At 35.6% G+C, this 20,339-nt stretch overlaps 1 protein-coding gene across 1 annotated transcript in view; it reads right to left on the bottom strand.

Annotated features, from left to right (window-relative positions):
• Window positions 1-20,339, bottom strand: part of LOC143227488 (uncharacterized) — a 457,070-nt gene that overhangs the window by 359,556 nt on the left and 77,175 nt on the right. Inside the window, 1 exon segment of the mRNA XM_076458930.1 lies at window positions 1,514-2,195. Within this exon segment, the coding sequence (XP_076315045.1) occupies window positions 1,514-2,195 (682 nt within the window).

Raw genomic sequence — 20,339 nt, 5'->3', positions numbered from 1 at the left:
ACCTACCACTAACTCTTGGGCTACTCTTGTCTGACAGAATAGCGAGATTTGACAGTCAATTTTACACAGAACCCATGGTGCCAATGTGTGGAACACGTTTTTGCGAGAGCGAAACTCAATCCAGGATTCATCAAAATGTATGTACCCACTAACCACTGGCTCCATCATGTTCTTCTAAGTGACTTTGGATGACACAGGTACAGTAGATTATTGCACTATTTTTGACAAAATCGTCCTTCTTCATCAAAGTGGAAATACATTATTGCGGATGTAACAACATCCAAGAAAACTGTAGATCTTATCTGGTCGCCTGAATAAATCAAAGGACGAACTCTTGTCACGATAACATCACCCCTCACCATCATACCACTGCAATAGCTTGCACTGTCAAAATAACACAGACAATGTCGTGTGTTTCAAACTTTAACTCAACATGCTACACAGATAGAGATAAAATTAGATTCATCGTACCGCATCACAGCTTTCAGCCTAAGGTTTGTTTTCTAAACACCACTGAATCCTTGCTTTCCTGAGTCCATGTGAGGTAATAGTTTTTTTTTTTTTAATATTGTTTGTTGACTGCCATATATTGTTTCGTATCGTTCTTGCATAATATTGTTAAATATAGTTGAATACTAGTGAATATTGAATGACTGACGTCTGATTCAATTTACAAGCTTTTTCATTTATTTCCTTTCTATGTCAGATAACAAATATTAACAGTTGGCAGCTATTAACAATTGGCAGCTGCAATGTTTCTTAGAAGCAGACGTCTCAAACCAGCCAAAAACAAAAAGCCCTTTGGTCACTAAAACATCTTGAAAAAAAAGAAAAGATTACACTATCATACTCCTTTGAAAGTCAGAAAAATCATTGCTCTTATCCATTGTCTTGACATTTGTAAATTTGTATCATTCAAGCAATCTCCTGGTACGTCGCTTAATTTAAATAAAGTCGATCTGTATATCATATCAAAATTCAGTAAAATGATCAATTTCTGTATAAAGTTCACACAGATTCACCATTCTCACCTTAATAATTAAACATCAAACAAATAAGCTTACCTGAAGCATGTATTTCTATCAAATGAGTAGTCAAATAAACCCCCCCTTCCTCTTAAAGCAGTAACACCTATTCAAATAGATCGTCCATTCTATAAAGTGTTTAATACGTGTCAAGTAATCACATAAACAGCCCAATTTATCCTTAAAGCATGAGTTTTTATCCAAAGGTTACACGAATAGACCTTTTTGTTATGTAATTTACAGCTTATGTAATGAACAGTTTGCATATTTTACCAAAATAACAAAAAAGAGAGACAATTATCGCTTATCTCTTTCTAAAATATAGTTTGGTGTGATTATATCTCTGTTTAACATTTAGATAACTGATTCTTTTCCACGCTAGCTACACGAAGCATTTCGCTTATGCGAACGAGTAAACAATATATTTAAAAACTCACCCTTCCTTTAAGAAAAAAAGAAAAATGAATTGAGTTAATAACATTACTCACCTCTGTCATTTTCTTTAGAAGTGGGTCGGTGTAATCTACATCGGTTTTATTCGTTTTTTCTATTAGTCGAACTACTTCTTGTCCTCTTTTAGTATCATCAGTTTGTGGAGATGGACCTTTCTTTTTATCTATACTAGGCCAGAACTTTGACCTTTCTGGTAGCTTAGGAGCTGTGGTTTGAGCCGCAGCATTCAAGCTTTGTGGTTGTCGTGTTTCGTACACGTGTTGAAAACTGAACTTGGTCGTTGTGCAAGCTTCAGACATTTCTTTCGTGTACTGAATTTGTGACATTTCTTGCGTTTCTTTGGTTTGTGTCCATTTCTTCTCTTCCTCCGATAACTTCCCACACTGGGAATTTAGGGGAGCCTGAATCGTCAGTGAAGGGTATCTCGTCTTTGCCCTAAATCTTGTGCCATCTGATTGACTTTCGTCAGCCGACTTCCAGTCTTCGCCGGAAGTGCCATTTGATGCACAAGACCACCAGTCTTCCGTGCAAGAAGACGTATGGGCCCAAGAATCTTCATCCTGAGACAAGGAACCAGACTTGGCCAGTTCTGATCGAATTAATGATGCATTTTCGTCGAAGAATTTTCTTTCTACGTCTGTGGCTTTTTTTTCTCCTTCCTCCATTTTTCTCCTTATAACTTCTGCAGCTGCTTCATCCCCCAGGTATTTGTCAGCCCTGTTAAGAAACAAAAATAACTTCATTATCACACGTTGTCTTATAAATATTTGTAAAGTATTCACTGTCAAACTGAACTGAAAAATAATTATATTTTTTGCTCGTAGTTGTTGTTGTTTTGAATTAAGCACAAAGCTACACAATGGGCTATGTGTGCTCTGCCCAACACGGGTATCGAAACCCGGTTTTTAGCGTTGTAAATCCACAGACATACCGCTAAGCCAATGGGGGGCTTTTGCTCGTATATCTACACTTAGTGCAATTAATTAATCCTTATACATAAAACCTAGTTTGTAAAATATTTAAAATGAAATTGATAATAATTAAAACTTGCTCACTTAATCCATTTCACATCAGAACAGTCGTTGTTTTCGAAAGTTGTTGGTATAATTAGCGCTTAGACCACCACTATGTCTGTCGTATCTCAACCGGTCTGATGAGTCGACGGAAAAGCCTCATCGGCTCTCAATAAGGCAGATTTAGAGTGATTGACATATTACAACATATTCCTCTTTACCATCACTCCCAACTTCCTAAAATTACAACTCTCAGTATAGAAATCATTTGAACCAACAAATTTGTCTTTTTTTTTTATAATATATAATTATACTGAGTCCTTAATCGCGAAGTAAAATCAACCAGTATCGAGTCGTTGAGAACTGAGTATCTCAGTATCATGGGCTACTAAAGATTCACATCTTATGTTTTTATTGGACAAAGATGAATTAATATAATTACTATAATAGACTGGAAAGTCAGCGAAACCGTAATGTACACCTATAGTGAATAATGTCCGTCATTTATAGTGTTGTTTCCTAGATTAGTTAAAATGGTTATTACAATTTCTGTGAAATCCCGCTTTAAGGATATCTGAACGTTTAATCGTAGAAAGTACGGAGGAACTAATGATCTAAGGCATGAATTTTTATAAATTCACTGTTAAATAGTTGTGTTAAAAACGTTTTTCTTTTAACACAAGCTTGGTTTTTGAATAGCCACAACATAAATTCAAAACAATAAGATTAATGTGGGCTAACGGGAAAAAATAAGTGTTGGTATATACATAGTCTTATGGGTTGAATTTTATATAATTTGTATGCCGGCAACAATATTAATAAGTGAATACATCTCATAAAATGAAAGTCAAACACTACATAACAACAGGTGAAAAGCGATTCGTTTCTAACGTGCACCACTCTTCAAAGGTCCACGTAACAACTAGTCGTAAAAAAATGTGATTTTGTATCACCAAATACATTTGAAGTAAAACCGCATGCCATTTACTTTGCTATAAACAAAAGAACTAACTTGGGTTTTATATCTTTGTAACAATTAAATAAGTTTTAGTTTACATAAGTTTGGATGTTTGTTGTGAAATTATCCATTGTTAATGTTCATTTAACTCTTTTCATAGTAAATTGTACAATTGTCTTTAGGCTCAAATACTTACAAAAGAATCAAGATTGTTTTGATTAAATTCCTCTGGTGGGTTAGCGATAAGTTTCAAGATTTACAAAAATACGGGTTTCGGTTTCTCGCACCAGACAGAGCACAGAGAGCTAATTATAAGGTTTTGCGCAAAAAAACAACAACAACAAACACAAACAAATAAATTTACTTAAAATATCCAGTTGAAGTGGATGTTTATTTGTTTGTTTTTGAATTTCGCACAAAGCTACTCGAGGGCTATCTGTGGTAGCCGTCCGTAATTTAGCAGTGTAAGACTAGAGGGAAGGCAGCTAGTCAGCACCACCCACCGCCAACTCTTGGCTACTCTTTTACCAACGAATAGTGGGATTGACCGTCACATTATAACGCCCCCACGGCTGGGAGGGCGAGCATGTTTGGCGCGATGGGGATGCGAACCCGCCACCCTCAGATTACGAGGCGCACGCCTTAACACGCTTGGCTTTGCCGGGCAATTCAGTCATAATCCCACGGATGGTAGTTGAAGTGGAACCCCATATCGTGTCTCAATTAAAATATTTTTTTAATCGTTCAATAAGGTAGTGCTTCCCTTTCTGGTTATTTCATATATAGGTATATTTCATATACCTATTCCTGGCCAATTAAAACGATATTAAGGTTTCGCCCAATTCTGTGGTCCTCTCGCAGAGCTTAATCAGACTTGCGTCAATTCATAGACGTATAGTGAGTACCAATACTTTAACAGAAACAACAAGAGAAATATTCGATTTTCGTGAACTTTATAATTTTTACACGTGTTAGGAATACGTGAAAATTGAAGTGTTATTTACTTCTTATTTCATTGTACCCTAAAGTTAACTTTAAAGTTTCTTGAGAAAGCTAAATTAGGAAATAAAACTTTTGTTGCATTCTAGAAACTCCCTTTTACTGCGTGTGTATTTCACATGTATAGTCATATTTACTCCTAACAGTCTGTGATTTTTATTACAAAGAATCTTATATATAACTATATATATACATTTTATGTATTTCGTATACCTACGTTGATATACTGTAATAGTCTGCAAGCATTTTATTGTACAGCAATATTTATAGTGGGCATGGGTCAGATGTGCAATTTCTACAATGCAAACTAAAATCTCAAACACACTGCAACTAGTATGTAAACAAAACTTTATAAGCACTTTGTGCACACAATGTTGGGTAGTAAAAAAACAACAATTGTAGAGTAACAAGACACCAAATCACTTGAAAAAGTCGGTAAGGTAAAAATAAAAGTTTTACAAAACTACAAATTTGTTAGTCTGACCATATGACTGACTAACTGATGTTGTTAGAAAAACATAACTCTCTCCTGCCTTCACCTTAGGCAAATCCAAAAGCACATGATTGAATTACGCTACCTTGACTAAAAGCGATTTTATTAGTTTAACTTATAACTTTGGTGATAACAAGTAGTAGCAATAACCATTTTGCAACACTACAAACTAGCTAACAATACACTAGTAGCGATACTCTATGATTACGAACATCCTCTGTTAGTTGCCACGTAACAAACCGCTCTCATATCACCTGCAGGTGCACGACTGTGCGCATGCGCTACGTGATCAGCCTGGACTCAGCATCAAGGAAGGTAATACTATGGATTCAATATAAAACCGGATAATCTTATAGATTTATTATCAAACTGGGTAGTTTTACAACAATATCAAACTGGACAATCTTATAGGTTCAGTATGTTTAATTTTTTCTGGAACAACTGTGTTTATGTAGACTTAAATAATATTCCATCGCTATACTCATTAGTATAAAATAAAGCCGTGCTTTATTTTTCCAAAATAATTAATTTTTTTTTACTGCAACATGTTTCACTTTTTTGGAATAAGTCCATTTACAGTAAACCTGCTCTATTTCAATCAGGATTACGGACTTAATTTAATTTTTCATAAGTGATTAATCACGCGTGGCATTTTTGGAATTTAAATATAGTGTTTTTAAATTTCTAGATTAAATGTTTAAGAAGAGATAACTACAAAAAGGAGGTAATGGTTTGTTTCTACTACACAATTGTTAAGCGTGTGTTTTAAAACATAAAATAGATTTTCTTTGATGATCTTGTTCGTGGGTTACACACATTTAACTTGAGTTCCATGATAGACCTGCTACAGAGTAACTTTACACCATGCTATGCCTTGCCTGCTTGGCATTTTGACAGTGACTGCATTTTTGAACGTAATTACTCATTGTCTGCTGCATTGGATAAAAAGGAATTTTGAATAATATAATCCAGAGGCAAATACTCTTTCTTATCTATTTTTTTTAAAAATGTGAATATCTGCACATTTGATTTTCTAATCAGCATAACAGCGTTTCCCAAGTACGTCAGTATAAAGATTTTTTAGATGCCTTAAAATCGAGTTTCCTAAGTAACCAAGTAAAATATTTAATAGAAACATAATTTGTTGCATACAAGTTTCAGAATTGAGCTTCCTATGCCAACAAAAACACGGGTGTGCTGATTTCTATACGCCCGAGAACTGAGCAATCTTCATAAATTTTTTGTTTGTTTGTTTGTTTTGAATTTCACACAAAGCTACTCGAGGGCTATCTGTGCTAGCCGTCTCTAATTTAGCAGTTTAAGACTAGAGGGAAGGCAGCTAGTCATCACCACCCACTGCCAACACTTGGGCTACTCTTTTAACAAAGAATAGTGGGATTGATCGTCACATTATAACGCTCCAACGGCTAGGAGGGCGAGCATGTTTGGTGCTACCGGGATTCAAACCCTCGACCCTCGGATTACGAGTCGAACGCCTTAACACTCTTGGCCATGCCGGGCCGCATCTTCATAAATAAATGATGTATCCACTAGATAATATAAGACGGTTTTGATAACAGGTTAATTTTGTTAAAAACACTCAGAATATTTCTTCTACATTTTTAGGACACTTTGTACACCTTATCAAAATGTTCCAAAAATCTTGTCATCTATTAAAACGCCTTGTGCTGTAAACAAAATTTTTGTCATGTGTTAAAAATGCCTTGTGTTGTAAGCAAAATTTTTGTCATCTATTATGTAATGTTTTGTTATGGACTGAATTATCACCCATTAAGTAATAGCTTGTGTTGTAAATTAAATCGTCAGTTATTAAGTTATGTTTTTTATTATAGGACAGATCTTTACCCATTAAGTTGTGCCTTATACTTTAGGCTGAACCGTAATGCATTTCAGTAATATCTTGTGTTGTAAGCAAAGATGTTTTCATCCAGTAAGTACAGATTTGTGTTACATACCGAATCGTCACCCATTAAGTAATGGCTTATGTACAGGCCAAGTTGTTACTCATTAAGTAATGCCTTGTGCTTTGGACGGAATCGTCATCTATTAAGCAATATCTTGTGTTACAGACCAAATCGCTACCTATTAAGTAGTACCTTGTGTTATAGACCATATCGTCACACATAAAGTAATGCTTTGTATTGTAGACCGAATTGTCACCCATTAATTACTGCCTTGTATTATGGACCAGATCGTCACCCATTAAGTAATACCGAATAATGACCAATTAAGTAATCCCTTGTGTTGTAGACCGAATAGCCAACCATTAAGTAACGTCTTGTGTTATGGATTAAATAGATAACCATTAAACATATATTACCAAACAGAATCTAATGCGACAAGTAGATTAAAATTTAGTTCAAGATTGTTTGTTTGTTTGTTTGTTTTGTGAATTTCGCGCAAAGCTACTCGAGGGCTATCTGCGCTAGCCGTCCCTAATTTAGCAGTGTAAGACTAGAGGGAAGGCAACTAGTCATCACCACCCACCGCCAAATCTTGGGCTACTCTTTTCCAACGAATAGTGGGATTGACCGTCACATTATAACGCCCCCACGGCTGAAAGGGCAAGCATGTTTGGTGCGACCGAGATTCGAACCCGCAACCCTCGAATTACGAGTCGCACGCCTTAACACACTTGGCCATGCCGGGCCCTTTAGTTCACCAAAACATGTCTAACTCTTCTACCAAAGCAGGTCATCCCCCAGCTACACGATTCAAAACATAACTGAAGCGCACACGAAGACTGTAAAACAAACTTGACAGTTGCTAAGTACGAAATATTCCTAATCCGATATTTGAAGATAATTGTCTATAATTGTTTGAAATTGTAGGGCAGGTACTAAGAAATTCATGTAAAAATCATTTTAGGATAATTAGATTTCAAACTAAGCTCATGTGTTTTATTTAGGTTGGGGTTGTCTGTCTTTGCACACGAATGAAATATTACCACCAGTGTTTTGGTCGTTAAAACAAATATTTGAACTTCACGTACGTTTGAATGAGCTTTAGAAACCTTCATGTGCCATGTTAAGGATTTTATAAAATAGTTTATTTTATTTCTTAAAAAAAAACAAACTTGAACACCATACAAACGTTGTGCCACATCATGAACATCAGTATGAAATTTGAGAAAATCACAAACCTTTAAAATGAAACATCACTATTGTCCAACAACCGTTTTTTTATTGTAGAAAACGTAGCATTTCATATTTTAACTGAAATTACCTATAGTTCTGCACTAGTTAGCTACTGATATGTTAGACTTAATTGTCTATGAAAGTAAGTGATCAGTTTCACTTTCGGACTGTCAACCATTTCGAGGCTTGAGTTATCTTTCGGTATCTTTTGTTTTCTGGCTTCTTTCCAAGTCATTCATTTTAGACGAACTCTGGTGGCAGTTTTTAAAGAATGAGTAAAGCACGTTGAACTTGGAACTTGCTAAAAATGCCACACAGGGAAATTTTGGACAAAGCTTTTCTTTATCAGTTCTTGAAATAGCATTTAGCTCTGCAGTTTTTCTATATCTCACTTCGTGATGAGAAACTTTTGCCGAGTACAAACTACGTTAGATTTAAATATTACACATAAATAACAGCACTAAACAGTTATATCAATAGGTCAGGCCTTCTATTCGAGTGTTAAAATATTAAATACGGCAGAGTTCAGTAGCCCAATTAATAATTCAAGTCTTTAATTGAAGTATCAAAAGATCAAAGATGACAACGTTCAGTAGTTCAGTCAATAATCCAAACCTTTATTGGAAAGTCAAATGATCAAAGATGGCAGCGTTTTATCTTCCAGTCAATTATACAAGCCTTTATTGAAATGACAACTGGTGAACAATAGCAGTTAAGTACTCCAATGAACAGTTAAGCTTAAAATATCAAATGATTACAGTATGAACTACAATTATTTTCAGTTAACATTTAACTACATGAAACTGAGTGGAAAGATATCAAAAAATTATAATAAGTCTTACTGTCGAAAATATTGTGCTTTCAAAGATAGATTAAAACGTGATCAGCTGTTTCTAAGTTAAGACAACACATTTAAACAGTAATTTACTACTGTTAATTTATATCGGTAGCTTTGCAGCGAAACACCAATAGCAATGCATAAAGAAATTATGGGAAATTTATAAAGCCCGCCAAATGAAATGAATGTAAACTTTATGATCATCGAAATATTAATATCACTTATATGTATATATATATACATACTATGATTTCATTTTTACATCTTAACAAAGCTGATAATGGTTCATACCCATATTTTCTAAAGTAAAAAGCGAGAAGGAAAAATTGACATTTTCAAAATATTTACAAGATGGCATTTTCTCCCTCTAGAAACTAAGTCATTACATTGTTGTTGTTTTTTATCAAACTTATCACTATTGTAGACGTGTGTTGACAGTACCAAATGTATGAATAGATTCATTTCACAGAAAGTGAAGACAGTTAAGTAGATATCAGTTTCTCCTCGAAAGGAGGCCTGGCATGGCCAAGCGTGTTAAGGCGTTCGACTCGTAATCCGAGGGTCGCGGGTTCGAAACATGCTCACCCCTTTCAGCCGTGGGGGCGTTATAATGTGACGGTCAATCCCATTATTCGTTGGTAAAAGAGCAGCCCAAGAGTTGGCGGTGGGTGATGATGACTAGCTGCCTTCCCTCTAGTCTTACACTGCTAAATTAGGGACGGCTAGCACAGATAGCCCTCGAGTAGCTTTGCGCGAAATTCAAAACAAACAAACAATCCTTCGAAGCGTCATGGGGTAATCAAAGTACAGTTGAATAAAAACTTGTTACTCCTTAGCAGGTTAACAGGGGTAAATTAATAAGGTAAAATTAGCAAAACTGAGTATAGGTCATTATCTCACAGCGACACGTCTGAATCATAAGCTTAGCACACATAATTAAAGATCAGTATTACATTGTGGTACAACGAAATAGTTGTTGTTTGCTATTAAGCGCAACTCTACACCAAAGCCTATCTATCTGTGCTCTGCCCACAACAGGTATCGAAACCCGGTTTTAGCAGTATAAGTCCGCACACTATGCCAATAGGATGGCCCACAACGAAACATATCTTGCACATTAGAGCAGAGGATAGGGTCTCCTCACCAACGTAATGACGTTAGCCTTACACAACTAACAAACCTTGAATATTGTTACAGTGAACTTCGTTAGCCTTCAGGTGTAATTTTTGACCTAATTTCCTACAAATCCTCATGCATGAATATCCTGCTAACACCCAAATTCTCAACACATTCTGTGTAGAAGAAAAAAATGACAACAACAAGAAAAACAACCTTTAAACATATTATTTAAACTAAAACACTTTATGTCTCTTCTTACAATTAACAAAATATTTTCCTCCCGGTGGATCAGCGGTAAGTTTACAGACTTACAATATTAAAATTCAAGGTTCGATTCCTTCTAGTGGACACATCAGACAGCTCAATATGGCTTTGGGTTAAAACAAAATATGCTGGGAACTATTGTATTTGGTTACTTTAGAAGACTTTACAAGACGTTCCCCTGATGAGTCAACGATAACTTTACTGAATTGCAACGCTAACCTTCAAGGTTCGATTAATGGACAGACAGAAGATAGTTGCTTGTGTAACCTTGTGCTGAAAACAAACGAACCAATTTACAAGACGACGATAAAAACACAATTATTCGTAATGGTTTTAATTGCCGAGGTCCTGTCTTGGGTGTCATATAAAAGTAAACATCTTTATTTGCTACATAAGTGCTAAACTCCAATACGTTTTTACTGAAATCATTTTATATGTTTGTGATAATTACCAATCAAAATGATTGTAGCAGATCATCAAATATTTTTTTATTATTTTATGCCTACCACTTTTTTGAGACTTTGACTGTTGCAACCACACATTTTGTTCTACTTCATTATTGTTTTAAAAAGTTCTTTTGCATTGAATTTCGATAACCAGATAACAGTTAGATAGGGCAATACCGTGGTTATGGACTACACTTGATAGTTGAGTTTAATAAAAAACACTTTTGAATAATATTGTATTGAGCGAAACAGTAAAACTCGAGACTGCCCATGTGCAGCCTCTTGAATTATTCACTTCGCTTTGATTATGGAATATACATTGCAGTAAAAACATATTGTTTCTGATTTAGCATAGACGTGGGAAGTCAAATATGTGTGGCGAGGAGAGTTTGTTTGTTTTAAAATGTCCACATAAGGCTACACATACACAGGATATCTATGCGTATCCTTCTCTAATGCCCGGCATGGTCAAGTGGGTTAAAGCGTTCGACTCGTAATCTGAGGGTTGCGGGTTCGAACCTCGTCTCACCAAACATGCTCGCCCTTTCAACCGTAGAAGCATTATAATGTGACAGTCAATCCCACTATGCGGTGGTACAAGAGTAGCCCAAGAGTTGGAGGTGGGTGGTGATGACTAGCTGCCTTCCCTGTAGTCTTACACTGCTAAATTAGGGACAGTTAGCGCAGATACCCTTGGTGTAGCTTTGCGCGAAATTCCGATACAAATAAACCAAACCTTCCCTAATTTTGAGCTAATAGGTTAAAGAGGGAAAGTAATCTCTTTATTTCCAGTTTAGTTTCATTTTAGAAGGCTGATATGTTTATACTGAGGATTTATTTTGGAACAAAACTCACATCTATTTGGAGAAATAATAAACCTTGGTAATTTTCAACAACAACAACAACAATGTATAAACAATTTTACCGATGTGTCAAAAAAGAACGAGATGAGAGTGACGCTAGGCCTGGAATAACGAACTATTTGGACATTTGAGAACACGTCCTGGTTCCATCCTTCCTGATAATATTGTGATACAAGTAGAGAAAAAAAGTTTCTATTATTAATTGGATTCTGAAGTAAATGAATCAGCCTAAATGTACTTTGATTTTTAACACGGAAAAAAAAAATCTTTTTTTTCCTGTCAGCTTTCCTGTCACTTTCCTCACATCAAAATGTAGCTAAACTTAGATTTCTGTACGTGATTATGACCTTAATGCTAGTTCCTTTGTGTTACATTATTATTTGACAAGGTGTTTCGAAAAGATTCTCGAAGTGATAAAGATAATGTGGTAATCAAACACTTTTCCTAAAGTTTAACAAGTATGGTAATGTGTGTGTCGTCGAGTGATGGAACTTCACTCAATCAGCATAAAAAATATATTTTTTGCTAGTGGTTTTCTTAAAATATATATTTTAGTGTTTTTATTAACGATTTACACAATAGACTTTAATTTCAGTTTATTAAAAAAATATTTCGACTTCTTTGCTCACCATATTTTAATGTCAAAATGAGATGTTTTGATACATAATAAACATTTCAATAACATTGTAATAATATTTATAACAGCTCAAAATAGCTCGTGACTGAACAAAAAGCACGTGGGATATTGTTACCAGTGATTAACGTCTAAAAGAAGAAAAACAACAACAACAGCTACTGGATCCCTCGAGTAAGGGGATTCGGAAGATAATTTAAACGTAATTGAGACTTCTGTTCGGGATGGGGATGGAGTTGGGCAATGCAGCTGACTACGTCAGACAAATATAAAAAAACGTAATGTAACCGAGGATCAGTTTACAAATTGTAGCGTATCTCGCCTTTAGATCAAAAGAAAGCAGTTCACGCCAGACTTCGGATATCAGATCTGGAGAGATCAGACAGAAATTACAAACTAATCATTACCGTTAACGGCAATAATGATTTTGAGTATTAGTTGTACTAATGAGGATGTTTTTAGCTCAGCTGTAAGTTACTGTGTCCCCTGTAGAATTTCTAGTATGTAATATTAGCATGACCCTAAATATGGCCAGATAGTTAGAGCGCTCAACTCGCAATCTGGGGTCGCGGGTTCGAATCCCTATCCCATCATTTCTGCTCACTATTTCAGACATGGGAGCGTCATAATGCTCAGACCCAATATTCGTTGATAAAATAATAGCCCAAGAGTTAGCGGTGTGTAGTAATGACTAGTTCCTTCCCTCTATTATTTTACTGGTAAATTAGGGACGGCTATCGCAGATATCCCTTGTGTAGCTTTGAGCGAAAGTCAAGACAAAAGAAATGTAAATGGTTAGCAGAAAATCATAGGGTTAGATGCTTAAGTAAGGTATTTTTTTACAGATTCAAAATAAACAGAAACCGCGCCAGAGAAAATAAAAATAACTCACAACGCAGCGTTTGTAACAGCGCAATGCTGCAGTTAGTCAACGCGAAAGTTGTCATAAAATGTAAAAGTGTATATTGTTGAACAATGAAAAGTACATTTACAATTGATGCTTGAGTTATTTAATGAAGCTAAAATTCTTATTTTAATCATTTAGGCGTAACATTTCATCTCCTAATCTTTGTGTACTTAATGTTCAGAATCTTCCACTTTCACACTGCTTCTTAGTTATGTCCTGTAGAACAAAAACAAACCAAAATAAACACATTACAAAGTACTTACTTTTGCGACGATAAATGCTCGAGAAGAAACCGCCCCACGTGGATAAATTAAAACTGAGAAAGGCCTAGTAGAAAAACTGTTCGGTTTGTCGAGGACTCTTCAGCTCGCTTTCATTGCCAGTTGCTCTCTAGACGGCTAGGTTGTGGTTTGAAACACGCTAAATACAGATAGACCCAACAGAACGTCGGATATATTCGTGAAGTGCTGAGATAAACTGGCGATGGGTGGAGAAGGAATTACAAGCGTGCAAGGGTCTTAGCCTCTAGCCTAGAGTTTGCCAAACTTTGTAGCTATATTGGGCTACAAGAACAGGCCGTGACATTTGCTAGCTTTATACCACACAATAAAGCTATTTGTGACGTCGACGCCATCTAACGAAGATATCTGAGTTTACGTTATTATATTATTTTAAAAGAAAAGCAGTGTAGTATGTCACAGCAGAGAACACAATCATGTTGTTCAGCATGTACTAAGTGAATGTGATGTAGTCCCCAGTTCGTTGAAAGTAATCCGTAAAGTCAAAAACAAGACATGTTAGTGGCGAAGAAGACTCTTCTAACCCTTCAAAAGAAGCCAAACATAAACAATCGGCAAAGCACCATTGAACTTTTAATTGCAATTTAGGTAAAATATCTTATTTAAACTTTTATGCTTCATTCTGTAATTTTTCACTTGTCGTATGTTTGTGTCCTTCTTCCTCTCCTGGATTTCAAATGTGTTACCGACCAAAGACCATCCCCGTTACACCAAACATGCTCGCCCTTTCAGCCGTGGGGGAGTTATAATGTGACAGCCAATCCCACGATTCGTTGGTAAAAGAGCAGCCCAAAAGTTGGCGGTGGGTAGTGATGATTAGCTGCCTTCCCTCTACTCTTACACTGCTAAATTAGGGACGGCTAGCGCAGATAGCCCTTGTGTAGCTAGCCTTGCGCGAAATTCAAAACAAATAAAACAAAACAAAACTGAAGACTCGGCTATGTCTTCAGACGCGTGACTGGTGATACATAATAGAACTATTTCAAACTGTGGTCTCCACATTAAAATTTTAATTTGTGTTTCAAGTTTTACAGATATTTTGCATAAGTACAAAAACACTGGTAAACAATAGCGAGCAAGTGTGCCACGTAACTGGACAAAAATTATTCTGCTAAAACGTTCGCTTTCCAGATAACCTTGACACACAGATATTCCATACAGCCGTGCACACATTTTAAATCTTCGCTTTTGCTGTCTTCGATCTTGAAACTTAAAACGTAATAATGTTTTTTAAATTGGGCTAAATTGTGTACCAAAAATCAAACTCGTTGTTCCATTTAGAAAGAAAATAATAAAACAAAACACCACTTCTCTTAAAAAGAAACAAGCAAACAACTAAAAGATAGCTGAATAAAATAATTAATTGGTTATGTTTGTGTATAGCGGAAAATTATTAGAATGAAAGAAAATGGATTTGGAACAATAACAAAACCACGAGAGTTTCACAGGGCAAAGATTCGTGAAATATTTCGATTTGGAAGTCTAATCAAACTTTGAAAGCTTGTGAAACATTTTGACTTTGAATTGTAATAATTATTATCTTTGTCCACTGTGCTCAAGTGTAATTCATAGTCCAACATATCGCTCTTTGTAGAGTAAAGAATTATTTACATTTATTCCCTAGTATCACTTATTTCGTGTATTCTGCCTTGTTTTACAAGTGAACTATTTGTAAGATACGTGACAAGCTCCAATTAGCTATAGACACACCGAATTGTTTATTATGGACATTATAGGATTTAGAAGACTTTCAAAGTTCATTCCCACAGGAAATTTAATTAAAAACTAATAGTTCAAACATTCGGTGATCAACAATTCCAAAACACGCAACAAGGGGCAAAGAAGATCTGATGGGATATAAGAGATTAAATGGTAAAACGAAGGGTTTTAAAGATGTTTAAGATGAAGGGGGAGTGACTTTACAAAATTATCATTTTTTTTTTTTACCTGCAGTGACCCGTATCTACAAGGTTTTGGAAGACAATGGCAACTGAAATCAAACCCATTAGAACAATCCTGTGGTAAAATATGGAACGAGATATCGCAAATTTACCATATTATGGTGACATTTAAACACTGACATGCATTAAGGGATGTCTGATTATAATTATATGCGATAAGATTCGTTCTAAATTACTACCTAGGAGAATAATGATTATATTAAAATGTGGTGTACGACACAATTATTTGTATATTGTCAGTACGAACTCTCCTTACCAATGACAAAATAATAAACCTACAAAAAGTCGTCAAAATAAAGTTGTAATTGAAACCCTAATGAGTATCATCACCAATTACAATCTCACCAAAATCGTACTAATATAACTTAACATCCTATCATTGTGATAACAATTGCTGTAACTGTGGCAGTGTTCCAATAGTTATTATAACGAATGCTGGAACTGTAACGGTATTCCAACAGTTGTTCCAAAAACTGCTGGAACTGTAATACTGTAACCTAACAGTGTTTGGGCTTCGTATGTAAAAGTCTTTGCTGTGCGCTTTAGGTTAAAAACTACATAAAAGTTACACTGGAATTATAAATATAAATATTTAGTATTGACTGCAGTACATAGAGCAATTTGGCATATTTTTTGACCTCTGAAGAATAACAGTCCCAAGACAAATTAAAACTGGTACCACGAAAACTCGGTTTCTTTAAACAGTTTGTCTTTTCTGTTGTCACAATACGTTTCCATGGTAAAACAAAACAAGAACCAAATGCAAAAATCTATAAATATTATTTTGGTTCATATTTTGAACCTCAACAGGTGACGTTTAGAATAATAAAATGAACATCATGAACCTTACTGAGAAATATCATTTTAAACCACTTTTTGATATTGAACTTAAAAATAAATAACAAAACTAATACCATTTTAAAAGTCATTTGTTGCTTAAAATTACTACGATGTATGTCACTTTCATTCTAAACCGGCCTGGCATGGCCAAGTGCGTAAGGCGTGCGACTCGTAATCCGAGGGTCGCGGGTTCGCGCCCGAGTCGCGCTGAACATGCTCGCCCTCCCAGCCGTGGGGGCGCATAATGTGACGGTCAATCCCACTATTCGTTGGTAAAAGAGTAGCCCAAGAGTTGGCGGTGGGTGGTGATGACTAGCTGCCTTCCCTCTAGTCTTACACTGCTAAATTAGGGACGGCTAGCACAGATAGCCCTCGAGCAGCTTTGTGCGAAATTCCAAAAAAAAACAAAAACAAAACAATTAATTCTAAACCATTTCAACACAGTTTAGGTCAATGAGAAATTTTTAGTCTTGAAGTCATATCATTGGTTTCTGATACTCTACATTCATAAAAGAAGCTTTATTCTACAGTCGGTGCTCACACAACCTCATTAATGTTTCATGCCTTATCATAGAAGTTTCCGGCATGTAAATAGTTTATGGATTAAATACAGTATTGTTCATGTAGTCTATGTGCTCATAGGTACTCTTTAAATATTATAACGGAAGTGGAGGGTATTTGTTTGTTTGTTTTTGAATTTCGCGCAAAGCTACTTGAGGACTATCTGCGCTAGCCGTCCCTAATTTAGCAGTGTAAAACTAGAGGGAAGACAGCTAGTCATCACCACTCACCGCCAACTCTTGGGCTATTCTTTTACCAACTAATAGTGAGAATGACTGTCATATTATGACGCCTCCACGGCTGAAAGGGCGAGCATGATTGGGGGGTCGGGGATTCGAATCTGCGACCCTCGGATTACGAGTCGAACGCCTTAACACACTTGGCCATGCCGGGCCGTGGAGGGTATTAAGAAACCACAGGGTGTTCGGAATGTCACTTATATATTTATTAACAGACAAAACTGCACAGTGACATTCCGAACACCCTGTATTAGAGACTTCTGTAAGTTGATTATTACTCCACGTCAGTCACAGAAGTCAGATGACGTCCAACTTTCAATGATGCAACCCGATGTAAAAACGAACTCTGTAATTCAGCTGTTTATTTACCCGTCTTCATAATCGACAGAGAGGTCAGATATATATATATAATAAAAAAGGTGAGCAGCCAAAGTAATTACATGCAGTACACTGTTAGTCTGCTACCGCAGCTGGCTCCATCTCTCGAATGGTGCTCAAGGGGCCTTAATTTGTTTAGTTTGAATTTCACGCAAAGCTATACGAGGGCTAACTGCCCTAGCCGTCCATAATTTAGCAATAAAAGATTAGTTATCACAGCTCAATGCTAAATCTTGAGCTACTCTTTTGTCAATCAATAGAGAGACTGCCTTCACTTATAACGCATCCACGGCTCAAAGGGCGAGCATGACTGGGGGATCAGGGATTCGAGCCCGCGACCCTCAGACTGCGAGTGAAGCACTCTAACCACTTGATCATGTCAGGTCCCACTTACTTTGTATTAATTAGTATTTTTCAGAGTAGAGGTGCTGAATATTTCAGGCCTAGCATCTGTTCTAGAGGATCAGTCTATTTCAAGCGCCCCCTGGTATCCTACATATGTTTGTTACATCTTTTTCAGCATGATTTCCTGCGCCCTTTTCTGTTAGCACTGATTTCTCGACTTGCTTTTCTCGTAAAGAAGATGTACAACCTATAGTCCTTAATTAAGAATCTTTTAATATAAAAATTGATTTATTACGTCTGAGAGATGTCATATAGCATATTCTATAAAAACATAATAATTTCACACCTTAATTGATTGCAAGACCCAAGCAAGCTAATACCTGTATGCAAACACAAATGAGTTATTTATTTACGGACTACTGTTATAAGTGTTTAAGAGCAATTCAAAACTTTAGCGGCCTTTTTGATTCTGAAAAAATTACTTTCGAGCAATCAATGACAAATAATTTTTATGTGATTTCTTTTTCTCTAACATATGTTAGACACCAAATAAAGTAAAAATTACGAATAAAGGCGATTCCTTAATTTAAAAAAACAAATTTTCTGAAGATACATTTAGCAAATATACAACACGATAACAACTTTTAAAGTTTATAGAATCATGAAAACAGAGATCTATAAGATAACTCAAAATATCAGATTTTAGCTTTAATTAAACAGGTATATGTTTCTGTTAAATTATTTGTTTATCCTTTCGGCCATTGGTTGAAAGATTATTTGCTATTGTGTATAAACTGGAGTTTTCGATATTGTTGGTATATATATAAATATATGTATAAGACTGATAGACGGTGTATCCCGATCGAAATGTTAGTCCTACTTCAGTAGTCACCTCCCAAACCTGGGTACATTTTATAATCTTACATTATAGCTTGTATCCTGGGATCTTTTCAATTAGTGCAGCGTTTTTTGTTTAATTTATTCTTGTTTCGGCTTGTGTTTTTAAGCTATAACAAACTAATATAATTAGTCAGAAGTTTGGATTTGTTGTTTTTACAGATATTTATTTTAAATATGCAGAAGGTATATTGAAAGCAGATGTCTTTATGTAAATAATAACTTAATCACAGTTCAGTTTTCCAAAGATGATTTTTTATCAGCACGTATTATATGAAATGACAAAAAACACGTACTTATATTACACATAAGATTCGATATCAGAAACACGAACAAGAAACCGACAACAAGAAAACTCATGGCAATAAATAAACTTTTAGTGGCCAAGAAACATGAACACTATAAAAGAATGCAGATTGTTACTCAAACCTTCTGCCCCATCTTAGTTCAATTTCACGTTAATTATCCCCAAACGTCAGTTTTGTAAACTCTGTACTCTTCATTTATCTTTATTTGTTTCACATATTAGTGCAAAGTTACACAAGAGCTATCTTTGCTAGCCTTTCCTAATTTTGAAGTGACAGACTAAAGGAAAGACTACTTGTCAATAGCACCCATCACCAATTCTTGAGCTACTTTAATCGAATGGTAGGATATGACTATTATTCTCTTAACGCGTCCACAGATTTAAAGTGCGAAACTCGATTTTACGGTAACGGGAGGCGAACCACGAACACTCGGATCCACAGTCCGCCGAACTAACGACTAGACTGCCCTCATTTTTTGAACAACAGACTCATTCAAAATTTACATGTACCAAGCTTTTCAGTTATTCTCTGAGTATCAGATTTGGGTTTCAATAAAGGTTTTTGAATATTCTAAAAATTACAAAAACGTAATTCTGGAGAACATGAAAATTTGTATGGGATGAATGAACGAACTCAGTGAGCAAGTTTTTATCCTAACTTTTGCATTTATTTTGAAAAACAACAACTTTTTTCTGGGTTATGTCCAAATTTTTCTAAACGAAAGAAAGAATTCTGGCAACTGTACTCTTGCCCTTGTCTGGTAAGTAGACGCTATCCAGTTCCCTAACCTTGGCAAACCAGAAGTCAATGACATTGTGAACTCTGTTTTATTCCAAATGTTATATAAGCCCGCCAATTTGTTGTTTGTGGCACTATGAGAAAACATATTTGTTTCTGCCACAGTTAGAAGACATGCTAATGGGGAGACCAGTAGTTACTCGTAAATTTCAGTGCTTACAAGGTCAATGACAGAAGCTTCGTAAAGAGCTTAGAATTACGTTAACCAAATCGGTTTTAAAGTTAACTGGAGACATAACCTCATCATGGATTTTTATTCTTGCTCTGATTGGTGGGTGTTCTACAAAACGTTCTTAAAAATTTTCTGACAGTTTCTATTTAACTCTCTTTTTCTAAGAGCTAATTTATTAAACCGAAGCTTTCCTATCATTATCCATACATCACGTTTAGTATTTATTTCGTAAAACATACTTTATTTCAAGTCTTTTATAAAGTCTAGAGTTAGAAGTTTTTTTGCATTTTAGTCTCTCCTTCACAAGAGTGGTTAAGACCTATTACTTAAGTATTTATAGTTCAAGGCAAAAAACAACAACAAAACAATTA

Source organism: Tachypleus tridentatus, chromosome 9, assembly GCF_004210375.1.
Source record: "Tachypleus tridentatus isolate NWPU-2018 chromosome 9, ASM421037v1, whole genome shotgun sequence".
NCBI lineage: Eukaryota > Metazoa > Arthropoda > Merostomata > Xiphosura > Limulidae > Tachypleus > Tachypleus tridentatus.
The sequence above is the reverse complement of the archived record's forward strand: the minus strand, read 5'-3'. Positions and strand labels throughout refer to the sequence as shown.